The sequence below is a fragment of the Gasterosteus aculeatus genome, chromosome 6, assembly GCF_964276395.1.
Source record: "Gasterosteus aculeatus chromosome 6, fGasAcu3.hap1.1, whole genome shotgun sequence".
Taxonomy (NCBI): Eukaryota; Metazoa; Chordata; class Actinopteri; order Perciformes; family Gasterosteidae; genus Gasterosteus; species Gasterosteus aculeatus.
The window spans coordinates 11,589,601-11,603,567 of record NC_135693.1 but is presented as its reverse complement, the minus strand read 5'-3'; the positions used below and the strand labels follow the sequence as shown (position 1 = coordinate 11,603,567).

The 13,967-nt window shown below is 44.6% G+C and overlaps 1 protein-coding gene across 2 annotated transcripts; it reads right to left on the bottom strand.

Moving 5' to 3' along the window:
* Positions 1–94: 94 nt before the first annotated feature.
* cnnm1 (cyclin and CBS domain divalent metal cation transport mediator 1) lies at positions 95–12,593 on the bottom strand. 2 transcript variants are annotated; one of them, XM_078105009.1, is made up of 11 exons: positions 11,065–12,593; positions 10,365–10,977; positions 7,333–7,476; positions 6,212–6,352; positions 5,919–6,088; positions 5,648–5,747; positions 4,747–4,889; positions 4,141–4,378; positions 2,984–3,088; positions 2,629–2,724; positions 95–2,346 (listed from the first exon to the last, which is right to left on the bottom strand). In XM_078105009.1, the coding sequence occupies exons 1-11, from the start codon at positions 11,809–11,811 to the stop codon at positions 2,267–2,269; spliced, it is 2,577 nt and encodes an 858-aa protein (XP_077961135.1). In that variant the 5' UTR covers positions 11,812–12,593; the 3' UTR covers positions 95–2,266. The 2 variants fall into 2 exon arrangements, with proteins under 2 accessions (XP_077961135.1, XP_040034709.2); XM_040178775.2 differs by having other exon boundaries at positions 10,365–12,593.
* Positions 12,594–13,967: the final 1,374 nt, after the last annotated feature.

The window sequence follows — 13,967 nt, the reverse complement described above, 5'->3', positions numbered from 1 at the left end:
TGATCAGAGCAGAGCAAACTGCAGTGTACACCGCTTATAATATGTTGACTTACAAACATCAGTGAGAGAATAAAAACAAATTTGACAAGAGTAATATAATTAGTTCAGTCGATTTATTAAGAATTAGGTAAATTTTTCTGTAGAACGTGGTCTGTCTCTTGATATCTTTGGGTAGAATAGACATAGATATATATTGTATAATCTAAATTTTACATTACAAATGGCAAGTTTGCTTCTTTTTATTAACGCAAATAAATATACATACCCTAAATAAATAAATATATATATATATATATTATATATAATATAAATATGTTAATCAACTGCAAAACCAACCTTCGGCTGAGAGACTTTATGATGATCCTGTTTGCCTTCCCGTTGCACGTTCCTTGTACATAGAGGGGTCAAAGCGAATTGCTGAGTACAGAGTCCTTCATGCCCTCACCAAGCAGAACGAGGTACGTCAACGTGTGTGCGTGTGTGTGCGTGTGTGCGTGTGTTTGTGTGTGTGTGTGTGTGTGTGTGTGTGCGTGTGTGTGTGTGTGTGTGTGTGTGTGTGTGTGTGTGTGTGTGTGTGTGTGCGTGTGTGTGTGTATGTGTGTGTGTGTGTGCGTGTGTGTGGTCTGTGGGTGCGTCATATTGCTTTCCTCTTTCACGTCTTTCTCTTCTGGTTCTATTGGGAAATGTACCTGGCAAGATTTTTCCCCGACCTGACCTGCAGTGACGGTGGATCCCATAATCCTCTTATTATTCGGATAGTTTATAATTTCTAGAAGAATTGCTTTATTGTTTTCTTCAATAAGCAAGAGGCTGTAGCCCCCACAGGAAAACTGCAGCCTTGCTTTGCTGTTTATTGCACTTATTGATTTTTCTCAAATTAAGCTTTAAATTCATTTTAAAATCTTAATTCACTTGAAATGTCAGTAGGTCAGTCGCTGCACTTTTGTGAGGAGGAGTTACTGCAGATCTTCCTGCTCCTTCATTCCTTTACTTAAGCATGCATATGGAAAAACAGGGCTTTCTACAGGGCTTATCTCTACACTAAAAGCAGCATAAAACAAACATGCAACTACTCTTTCCACCGAGGACACTCTTTAATATCCTTCTGGGTCCCCAGACCCCAAAACCACAAGCTTACTTTTAATTGGCGTATGCAGGTTTAGTAAATGACCTTTACCTATGAAAGTTGCTAATGTGCGAGCAAACGGCATGAAGGGGGATCGCCTGCACGCTTTCTACTGGAGGAAAACAAACAAGAGGCTAATGGTTTCCTTCAGAGGTGGTAACATCAGGACAAAAGGTAGATCATTGAGGGTGTTTGTTTTACATGAGCACAAAAACTGTCCGTGCGGCTACATATGCAGTGTGAGACGTCCACATGTAGGACAAATGCATTAATGTGGGAACGACACGTTTACTGAATGTGTGCATTTATGTGGCAGCAAAGTCATGTACGATTATATTGCTTATATCTATTACTTTTAGTAATTTAGAATTCTGACACTTCTGTATAAAAAAAAGTATTTTCAAAATGGAGCGCACCTCTGAACTTGCTGAGAGTTTAGTCACAGCATATAATAAGTAGTTATTCAGGCTGAGAAATCTCATGGCTTTTTTCATAATATGGTGTAGAAATTGTGCTCTTGTCTTTTTGTTCGATGGCCGGTGGGTCTGGTGCTGTTGGCAGTAGGTGGCATCCTTATGGCAACATTAGAACGATTTCCTGTGCAAATAACATTGTTTTTATGTGGGAACTGCCTCATGATAAAACAATAGTAATAAAAAACTGTTATAATAATAACATAACGGTTGGTCTAGTAAAACCTGAAATCTTGCACAGAAATGACCTTCCGTGTTGAGAGATGTGGTCGAGTCCGGGTGGCTTAAATGAGATAATATCACATATAAAGTTCCCCTGCTTACAAAAACACGAGATTAAAACCGAACCTCCATGCAGTCCAGTGTAAGGCTGGATGAATCCAAGACTGTGTCGTTTAAATTCCTTCAATCAAGTTTTTCTTTCGTACGCGTCCCGCTTCTTGAATCAGCGGTGACTTTAAGGGTGTGAGGTCAGGCAAGAGGCGGGACGGGGGGCCAGTGGGGACCTGAGTGTGACCGGTGGCCACATCACATGACATGGCTGAGTCTCTTGTGAGCGCCGAGCCACAGCATGGAGGGCGTCTACGAGGGGTTCGTTGCCTAATAAGGAGAACCAGGGGGTGATGAAGAGTAAGAAGCTTCATCCCTCCTCCCCGGTGTCACTTTGCTAGCTCGTCACTGGTGGTTGCTCTGAACCTTCCTCCAAACTCTTCTCTCCGTCCCGAGACTTTTTCCTCATCTTGTTGCCTGGAACCGGAGGAGAAATTCAGGTCATCGCTTGTTAAAACACCCGCCATCACCCGTAGCCGCATCTGATTATCTCAATATCTTCTTCCTAACATTTTTTTTACCTCCTCACATTTGTAGCTGACTGAAATAAGTGGCGTTAGAATTACCAAGCAGCACAGCTACTAAAGTAAATGAGTCAGATCTGGTGAATCTGCTCGGCTGAGAAGGCGAGGGAAGCTGTGACGGCGCGTGCGGGGGCGGCCTGTTGCATCGGTGTTTGTGACAAATGGCCTCACTCACTCAATTTGTGCAACAGTTTCTTCCCGATGTTCTCCTCCGAGCTGGACGGGGAGCTGATGAAGGGGGAGGTGGAGGGTTGGGAGTCCGTAGGCACATCTAAGACAGAACGTTTAAGAGACAAAAGGAGTCAGTCAGAGGCGATAGGGCAGATGGAGGGAAATGACCCATTCAGTGATGAGTTGTGAGCGGCCGATAAGGTGAAACAGCATCTGGAGTAACTGTTCTTTCAATTGGAACAATGTTATTCATTAAGCGCTTCATACATCTTGTTTTTTAAAGTTAGAATTTACAGAAATTATTTAACTGTTGAGTTTTAACTGAGCCTTTTTTCCTTCGCACACCTCCACTCACTCACCGTTCTCCCCATAATCTTCTGGCGGGTCCTCGTGGATGTAGGGAATCTCATCCATACAGAAGAACACCGTATCATTTGGACTCCTCTGCCCGTCGGATTTACTTCCTGCAAAGAGGTTAAAGTTAAATCATCAGCCTTCGACCGCCTGCGATCGTCCACACTACAGCTGCTGGTTTGGAGCTGTGCCTGTAGAGGGAGGTAAAGTACTTTTTATTTGCAGGGCGATGGCTGTTTGAGGGCCCAGTACGTTTTAAATGATAGTGGATTAAAGGTTTCAATTCCAACCAAGCGTGAGCTGCAACCAGTGGATGAGATTTAAAAGGTGAAATCTCTTGTTTGTGAAAATGAAACCTGCCCGTAGTTTTATAACCGGATGCTACGCGTTTCTTGACAATCGGCAGAACCATCTGTGCAGGGATTTTTCTTAATGACACCGTCGCAAAAACCGGCTGGCGTGACGCACACATTGTTAAACAGATGGGATGTGGGAAACCAGTACACATTGGATGATGCCATGTTTGTACCAGTTTTGCAAGTGAGTCGCTATGTGTGTTAATCTATTGGGGATAGATTAAACTTTCGGGCTGGAGAAGCATCAAAGCTTTTCCTTATTTAATCACGTCATTGGTCTGAACAGCTTTTTCCCCCCTTGTATCTAATTATAGATTTCTCCTGACCCAGTTCAGCTTCCATACTCCCCCGTCGCTCTGCATCACATTCACCTCTCAGACACTCCCACCTCCCCGCCCCGTCACGGCTCCGCCCCCTTCATCTGTCACTCACCCAATCAGCTCATCCAGTGCGCCCATTAGCTACACCCACCTCATCGGCCCAATTCCTCTCACCTGCCCAGTCTCCTTCATCATTTAAACACCAGTCACACACTGCCAGGCGATGGCTAAACACATCAGGGCTGCTGTTATTGTAGAAACTAAGTGATTGGGAAAATGTTACAATAAATAAATGTATTTAAGAGAGATTGGAGGAACGATGGTATTACTTTGACTACATACATTGCCATGTTAGAAAATGTTTCCATTAGCATTTAGGCCGTACATTATCTGTGCTGGAATCCACACAGGAAGTAGTCTCAGTAATTTAAGGACCTAAATCAACTCCCCATCATAACGTGAAGACAACATGTCCGCGCCACTTACGGACGATCCGGTTTCTTTTATTGAGCTTGGAGGTGTTGCGAAGGCCACCGTGGGGATGCAGGTGTGCGAGGCGTGCCAGCCCCAGACGAGTGTGCGTGAGGGGGAGAGCGATGCTGTGTGAGCGGACCTCCGGCACGGCGCGCCTCCCTTTAGCATCAAGATCCAACGGGTCCGGTGTCTGAGGGGAGCTGTCCATCCTGCTGGCCAGGAGGGCGTTCTGGTAGTGGTTCCTGGTGATCTGTTGGAATACAGAAAGCTGCAAAGATCTGCATGCATGGTGGCGTGTCTAACTCCTAGTGCGCGTTGGCCCGGGAGGAAATGTGGACATTGGGTGGACGGGGAAAAGAGAGAGCACGGCCATTATTTAAGGCTCAAATATTCACGGTTGAAATGGAGCTTGGTGATTAAAGGAGAGAGGAGTGTGTGGAGGGCGGAGCGAGAGACAGGATGGCTGCGTTCATGGAGATCAATGGGATTACAACATATCAAAGGCCAGCGCTGCAGCAGAGGAAGAGCTGCATTCTTGGGACATTTTTTAAAGTGCACATTCTTGCTTGTGCTCCCATTTTTTGCCTTTTTTTCTATGTAACTTAGTTTGTGTGTAACCTTAATGATCTGCAGGTCTGTGAGCTGTCGGACAGAGTAGTCCGGTAAGTAGACCCCTCCTCCTGTAGGGAGCTGTCCCACGCTGCCACTCAGGAAGGAATCTGATCGGTTGAGGCCACTGCTCCGGGAACCATACCTCGGTCCTTAACAGAACGGAAGCAGAAAACACACTTTTAGCTGTGTATTTCTACATACATACATACATTATCTCCATTGGGTCGAACCCAGTCAGAAAGTAAAACATTAGTTGACAACTTTATAAAAATACTTTTGGGATTTTCAGCACTTGAAAGTAAAATAGATTTATTGTGTCCAATTTAGTGAGCATTGTTTTTTTCACAATCCCATAACATGCCCACAGCTTACCTCTCAATCTACAGTATATTCTGTTGGTGCCATACCTGACGAAATGTCATTTTTGACTTAAATGACATGCTATACGAGAGCAAGTCAGCACATCTGCACTCCTATGATCACACTTTTAAAAGGCCTTTACTCTGCACGGTTTTGAATTAAACAGTAAAGAAAATGCTTGAGATGTAACAGCTGTGCAGCTCCTTAAGAGAGAATTTTGGATTCTGTAATGTCCTAAGAATGGATTCAGCTTGCTTTAGTTTACCCAGGAGAGAGAGAGAGAGAGAGAGAGAGAGAGAGAGAGAGAGAGAGAGAGAGACACGCTTTCTGCAGTAGTCTTAGATGGATTTCATATAATCCTGTGCAGGTCATGTCCTTCCACTGGGAAATTCTCTGAAAATCTCTTTTAATTACTTCCCGCGGCTGCAGCTGCTTTTGACGTGAGATTTTAGCAGTAAAAACGTCACTGCATTAATTTACAGTTATTATGGGGAAAGAATCCATTTAGTCATCATTGTTACATTGTTTCTTGTGTTCAATAACTTACCAATAGGCAAGGGCGAGATGAGTGCTGGCATGCCGTAATAGGAAAACGCTCCGTTTTCGAAGCGGAGAGCCTCTTTTCCTATCTCTACCTCCACCCGTCCCTGCAAACCACCAAACCATTTACAAACATAGCTAGACGCTACCGGTGTGACACAATACATCAGCAGCAAAACAATTACAAGCACAGAAGATGATACTGCTTCATAATGAATCTATCGTTCCTGTTACTAGTGTTATTTTATGGTTTAAAAAGCAGCAGAAGGTGGATTGACCTGCAGAACGAGGACAAAGAAGTCCACGGGTTTGTGTCTCTGGAAGAGGTAGTGTTGAGGAGCGTGTTTGTTCTTGGGGTTGAACTTGAGGTCCTGCACAACACTGGGATGTTTGATAAGATGCAGCAAGATCTTCTCCGACAGGTGGCACAGCCTGAAAGGCTCCACTTCTGCAGGATAAATGTACATACACACACACACGCAAATTAGATGTCCTTGTCCTGATTGTATTCTGCAATCAACTGCGTGCAACCACATATGCGCGGCATGCTATGACACACACGCAATGTTACCTGTTGCCAAGAAGCGGTGCGTTGCCAGGAGCAACTGGGGCGAAATCTTCACATTCATCTCATTCTCTGCCAGTTTGAAGATAGAAAAATCCTGCAGTTTCTTCTCGTGGTTGGACACGCGTCTTTTGTTCCGATTATCCGCTATCGGCAAAGAGATTGAATATCACAAAGGAAAGCCGGCGCTAATTTCACATATGATAATTCTTAGTTTGTAGGTACAACAACTTATTCTTGTTACCACTACAATAAGTAGCTACTTTGAGGTATCACTGACCTCCTTAGTTTCTACAGATTTATTAGTAAATGTATCTCCAGCAGCAGAAGACGTCTGATTGATTAATGTATTTATCCTCTGTCTGCAGACGCGAGGAGCCTACATCCCATTAAATACGTTGCAGCTGCAGCAAGAACAGCTGTTGCTGTAAAAGCCTGAAGTGCAAATTCCGGAGGGATTAACTCCCTTGTGCTGCATGTACAGTACACACGGAAGTACAGTCTGCACATTTTATCATTTTAACAGCAAGTGCACCAATGACTGCAAACTTCACAATTGAATTTCGATGGCTTATGGGATTTGTTTTTGGAAGTTACTTCCCCACTTGTGTGCAAGCACTGCTGTAAAATCCAAGGAGGGAAATGAAAGCATGGAGCAGATTAAATATGAAAGGAAGGGAGTTTGACATTTGACTTCCTTTCTGCTGAGAGCCTTCCCAACTAATTAAAGATGAGCGGATTATGGTGATTATCTGTGAGACTGGAACATTAATTTACGTTATTTAATTATGCATCAACAAGAAGCTGGGAGCCACAGAGAAGAGAGCTTGGGATCGTTTATTGAGAAAACCGGAGAGGAGATGGTGGATTGTATATTCCGTTATTCTATAAATGCTTATCATTTTAAAAAGTGCTAGTTGCAACAGCCATAAATATGACCGTGTACTGCATTTGTTGAATTGAGCATTTCTCAGTGATGTTCTGAACCACGCAGCTGAACAAACTCAGTCAGCTGCTGTGACAAACTGAGAAAAAAATCTATTCACTGTGGCAACTGGAAATATAATCAATTGATTCACATTGAATGCACCAGTGTCCTAATCCGCTGATTAAAGCATCACACTTACTATACAGATCCGTCTCATCCACGATCTCCGACTTGATGATCTCTTCTATGACGTCCTCCAGCGTGACGATGCCCATCACTTCATAGAAGGGGTCCCCCTCACCTTCGCTGTTCACCCTCTGCACCACGGCCAGGTGGGACTTGCCTGCGTTCATCAACCAAAAAAAAAAAAGGGTGAGTTCGAGTGTTTTCACAATGTTGGTTTATGCTGAAAACTGCCAATGCAATTGGGTTGAGAGTCAACAGACTGCAACTGGATCTGTGCAGAGATGCAAGTCAGCATTATTTCACCAACAGAAGCTGAAAGGCCGCAAAACACGAGAGAACTAACTAAGAGCTTGAATATGACATAGTTCGTATTCGGCCCGTGTGTGTGTGTGTGTCTGTGTGTGTGTGTGCCTCAGACGGGGAGAAGGTAGCTATTGGGGATTATGGTAGAGACCCTTTGACAGTGATGAAGACTCGGGCCCTTACGTAAACACGGAGGTTATGCAATCGGTCCGGGGATGCCTACATCTGCTGACTAAACTGCCCGTGCTGCTGCCACCCCTGTAAACACACAGACACACACTTAACACATCCATGAGCAAACCCGGCACTCCCTCTCAGTAAGCGTTAGGCGTAACGTGACGTGGCTCAGAGGCGCAATGACAAAGGTCGCCAGCAGGGTCTCCGGGACGAGTCGATAAAGCAAATGTGACAAGAAGACGCCGCCACGGTTGAACATCACCGAGAAAGCTGAGCAACTAAGCAGAACACATTCACGGTTTATTGTGACAAATGATTTTTGCTGATGTTCGTCTCACCAAAAAGCCTACAGATATTAACATTAAATCTATGTACTAAATGCACATTTCTTCTTTGTCATCGCACATTTCATCCCACATCGAATTAATCATCTCTACCACCTTTCTTGGACAAAATCAGTGGCTCATATGAGACGGGCAGATTTGGGGGATCACTGCCTGGCAATAAAATGGATCAAATACTTTAATCCACTGCGACGAGACCAAAAAAATCAGACTGACTGACAGTCTCCGAACAGGAAACTCTACGGTGAGTGCAGCTTCTCCGAAGAGCTCAGGTGAGTCACAGAGTCGCATCTGCCTTCAGCTGTGAAGTGCCTGAGCACTGCATTACATCACCCAAATGTTACATAAGACCGTCGCAGCCTGACACACACTTACCACACTCACACACACACACACACACACACACACAGGCCCGCGGCAAAACTGGATCTTACATAGATGTCCTTTTTCTAAATGTTTCTGCTCCACCAATTTCCCAAACTCCTTCAGCGAATGTTTTGTTTATGAATGCAATCGTAATACACTTGGAAATGATGTATGGTTTCTATTACTTTTTTTTCCTCTCCCTGTTTCACACACATGCATACAAGGCAACAACTTATGCACACTCCTATATATAGTTACTGTTAATATTATTTTACATTTGAAATGTATAATCTGTTTATAACATGCGGTTGTTGATTAAGCTTTCCAAAAGCAGTTAAGATCTACCCTAATTAACTACAAAATGACATGTTAATGCCGTTAGAAACATGACTGCATACTGTAATAATGTAATAGCGAATGGAGCCATTCATACTAAACAAGAAAAAATAACCTCAATGCGGCTCCCACCACTGATGGAATATTTCACCCCAACGCCATGAAAGCATAAATGCAGTAAGTAAAGAGCATATAGAACTCTATGTTCCACTGATAGGTGTGTTTTCTGTCCTCTCTGGTGACATTTACGTCCTTTTCTCCAACACAGACCCCCTCCCCTTTTCCCTCCCTCCCCCCAAGCCCAGTGAGACGTCCCCACAGCTCCCAGTCAGGCTTCCTGGGCAGCGGGAGCCTTTAATCCATGCAAACAGGAGGTGAGAGGGGAAGGGAAAGGTCGGAGCTGAATTTTTCATGGTTTGCTCTGCAGGTTTGGATGGCGACGACCCGCAGAGTGAACGAAGCTTCAAAGTCCTCCACAGGCAAACAATTAGTTGCAGACACTCAACGTAAAGGGGAACTTTCTACCTAAGCGTATAAATAACACAAAAGAAAGAAACGCTGGGTCGGACTGGGGTCAATGGATCACTGGTGTCAGACCAAAGCTATCCTTCTTAATCCTGAACAAAATAAAGCCGTAGACCTGGTGACCTGTAAGTGGCATTATAATTTATATCCCTGCCAAGGTCTCCACAGTGTCCCCCTTTCACGTTCTAATCAGAGTCACTTCTGCCTGACCGACCGCGATTGAGCTCTCTCTGTCAATGAAACAGGTTTACATCCTAATCCCCCCCCCCCCTCCAACGTAAGCCAATGTCAGTGAAATCCTTACATAACAGCCACTCCAGCAGCCTCTCATATGTCTCCATTTTACCGCGTGACAGTCGGACGGGGAGCGGTTTGAGCTGTTCAATGTTATCATCCAGACTGAACGGGGTGAAGCGACACGCGTCTTTTAAAAGTAGTGAACATGAACGCTATGAATGCACTTATCGGCAAAGACGCTTATCAGCCCAAAGATGTGTGAGCCAGAGAGGGACAGAGATTATATTCATTGCCTCTGACGTTGCAGCGAGTGGTGCTGCTCTCTTGCTAAATTCCTCGTTGACATTACTCTAAAGTGCAGATCTGATAACGGCTGCACTTTCACAACCTACATTTTCAAGGTGACCCCATTCTGATTCTTGGTAGCCTCTTAACTGTTTTTTGGCGGGCTGAACCAGGCTCACTGTGTGACACAGTCTCAGATTTCACACGAGGCTCCCGCTGCTCTCGGGATCAAAGAGCTGAACTGGCCCCTGGGAGCCAGTCGACTGATGACTTCTGCACTGAAAACAAGGTCACTTCAAAAACATTTGAAGGAAGCAGGGGGCAGCTTTGAGATTGTTCCAAGATATCTATATGGCGCCTCCCACCCTCGGGCACTGACATCTCGCTCATAAGTTATAAGTTCGGCAAAAACTAAAGACACAACTGCCTGCAGAGTTCTTCTGAGCTCTGGAAGGATTTCAAACGGAGTTACCTCTCTTAAATTCCTCCAGCATCACGTCCAGCTTGGTGTCATTGAAGACGCAGTGCATGGGGTGCTTGTAAAACTGAGTGATTGTTTTTAGGGGAGTGCAGTCGTCTGGATCGACGAAGGCCAAGTCTTTGACAAACAGTATGTCCACGATGTTGGACCTCTCGTTCTCGAAGACTGGAATCCGGGTGAAACCGCTCTGCATCACGTCCGACATGGTGCAGAAATCCAGCGTGGCGTCCGAGGACACCATGTAGCAGTCCGACAGCGGGGTCAGCACGTCCTCCACGGTCTTAGTCCTCAGCTCCAGCGCTCCCTGGATGATGTTGAGCTCCTCTTTGACCAGGTCGTGGTACGGATCTGTGACGCGCAGCATGGCCACCAACTTCTCCCTGGTGTAGAAGCTGCTGATCTCTTGGTGCAGCAGGAGGTCAAGAATTTTTGAGACCGGGTAGGCGATGGGGAAAAAAACCAGCATCAGCAGGCGGGTCGCGCACAGCGTCTTGGAGGCGATCGCGAGACTGTGCCTGGACGCCAGCGAGTGAGGTAAAATCTCGCCGATGAAGAATATCCCCAAGGTACAAGAGGCTGTTGACAGAGCAGTCATTCCTAAAATCTGACACATCCACACCACAAAGCAAGTATTTGTAAGCACGTTTCCAAGCACCACAGTGCAAAGGATGTAGTTTCCGTGTTTACGCACCGACTCTATCTTCCGCGCGTATTTCTGCTCCTTGTCTGTGCCACTGTTTTGCAGGACCCGCAGCTCCACGGGGTCCAGAGCCAGCATGCTTATATTCAGACCGCTGCAGAGCGCAGACAGCCCTAACAAGAGGACTGAGACACCTGCCTGGAGCCAAACATCTGCCCCCGGAGGTCTCTCCACCACCGCCAACCAGAAGTCTTTGGTGCCAAAATGCTCCCATTTCGCTCCATCGAACGCGCACATGGAGTAGTATTTGATCAACTCGCCCCTGCGCAGGTCTTTCGCGAGCAGTTCCACCAGAACTGAGTTGTGGCTTGAGGAAGATGTGAAAGAGCCCAGCAGCTCGATGTCAGAACTCCGGGCGTTCTCCTCTTGGCAGGGATTCGCTGCGGACTGGAGCCGCTTCGCTGTGTCCCCGCTCCCCCCACCTGGTTCCTCTATGAACGCGATCCACGGAGCGGCAGGAGCGGCGTCGGGTCTGCCGCTGATGTTCCGGCTATTGCGATGGTCCGTCGCAGGAAATGCGGAGTAGTAAACCCTCAGAATGAAGCGGGTCCCCTCCGTCGCCCTCAGTACCCCGTCCTGCACGGACAGCTCTCCCTTCAGGGTGTCTTCCGGTCGGACGCCAAGCAGTGCTGCTGTCGGGGCCGGCAGAGAGGAGAGGCTGACGGTGAGAAGGAGGAGAGAAAGCTGGTGCGGATGCAGGATGCAGCAGAGAGCATCCACAGCATCCGCAGCCATCATGCTGAATGCGCTGCTGAAGGGCGCGGGAGAAACGGGTCACGTGGTCTGCGGATGGGATGGATGCAGCAGCTGGGTGGCCATGCCTCAGAGAGAGAGAGAGAGAGAAAAAACAGGAGCACTAGAGTCCTTAAATATGCATGACAGGTCGTGACGTAGGACTGCCTTATTTGCTTTTTGCCACTTTCTAAAAATAGAGGCAGGAAATGCCGAGCGATGAATGATTTATGTGACACTCAATGGGTTAGAATTCAATTCAAAGCACATGCAAATGTCACCATTAAAATTTTTTAGAGGGACACCAAACATCTATTGAGATTATTATATTGCCAAGTTTTAATCAACAAAATAGTAGGTTTTATTTTTGCGGCAATATTAGTTGGAGCAGCAAGTATCACACAGCTAAATGTGTTTTTGCAGAGTCCGCCAGGTGGCGGTATTATCACCTGTTTCTGAAAACAAGTCGACCTAATGCCTCAGATGTCAGGCGTATTACACGTGGTGATGTGTTTGGATGTATTTATTTGTCATACGGTATCGTTATTTTTTCACAATGCACCTTCCATAACACATCGCATACTTGTCCAAGCCTGCAGCTTTTTGTGATCACAAACAACGTTATACTGCGCAATGCACAAGGACTATACGGCACGTAAAGCCACGTAATCGTCAAGAACACAAAGTCGAATTTCGGATGCTTAAAAGTATATTATTTTTAGTCATTGATCAGTTGTCGGTCCCATGTAGGAGAAGTCCTGCCAAGTAACACTTCACACGGACATCCACAACATTTAGAGAACTACTTTGTGCACAACAACAGAGAACAGTAAAATCCAATTTATCCGACAATTTTCATTTGGAATAAATGTTCTCGTTGAAGTTATAATAAAATAAAACTGCACTTTATTTTGTATTAAACACTAGCTGTGTTGATATTTAAACGTTGATGTTGACGGATAAAAATAATAAAAAACGTATCTTCACAACAACAATCAAAGAAAATAACCAATATTGCGCAACAGAATCTCTGCTAAACAATGTATATTATATAAGCCTATTAGAACTATATCTTCTATATCTGATCAGTATTTGTGTAATAATATATTTATCTATCCACGATTCCACTGTAAAAGCCGACTATTGTTACACAGACCAAATTATACTTACTATAAACACGCGTAAATGAAAGTTCGACCAATGTCCATTATAATATGAAATGCAATCAACTCTAATAACACGTATGTATTGTTAAGTAGACCCCTTTAAAGTGCACCTAGCTCCAAGAGTTCCCGAATGTATAATAGCAATACTCAAAAGGGCAGGATTTAACTTTAAAAAAATGATTCATGTTCAAACCAAGAGAGAACATCTATTGCCTGAACATGAATTATATTACATTTATAACTATCGTATCGGTTTTATCTTAAATTCCTTTAAAAATACTCCAAAAATACTAGCACACCATACTTCCACAAACACGTGTAATTATTATGTTTTTTAATATATTTATTTTGAGGTTTCGTTGCGTTTATGTTCATATTTTTGTTAAAAAACACGCCAGATTTGTCATAGTTATTCACGAACTCGTTGCATATCTATCAGTAAAATGACAACAATGTGCTTATAAATAAAGTATAGAGGAGGACGCGCTGCTGGATGACTCTCAGGTATTTATCCCGGCTTTTATCTTTGTGTCACAATAGTGTGTCTTAGTGTATCTGGCTCTCGGTGACCCTAAACTCTGCACATTTGCCCTTTCGCGTTTAATTGAACAATTAATAAAGCACTTTATATATAAGCGTTACGTCTTTAAAAAACACACATGTTTTTAATGGCTTTATTGAGAACTTTGGCGCGTAAAGCTTCCAACTTTAACACGTCGCATAATTGTGCGGTTTATTGGCTGTACGCGAGTTGATAGGCCGAGAGGAAGTGTTGCAGGATTTATCACACAGTTTGCTGCTCATCTTCTGTTAAAACTTACTTCTTCTCGTCTTCTCACAGGGGACAAAACGGTAGGTACAAATCACCAGTATACCAGTACATACAGCATACCAGGCCTCCTCTCCATTTCAGGATTGATTCAAATATTTCAGTGTTTTTTTGTTTAACGGTTTTAAATGGGATGGCGCCACAGATCTGTTGCATCGCATTCTCCT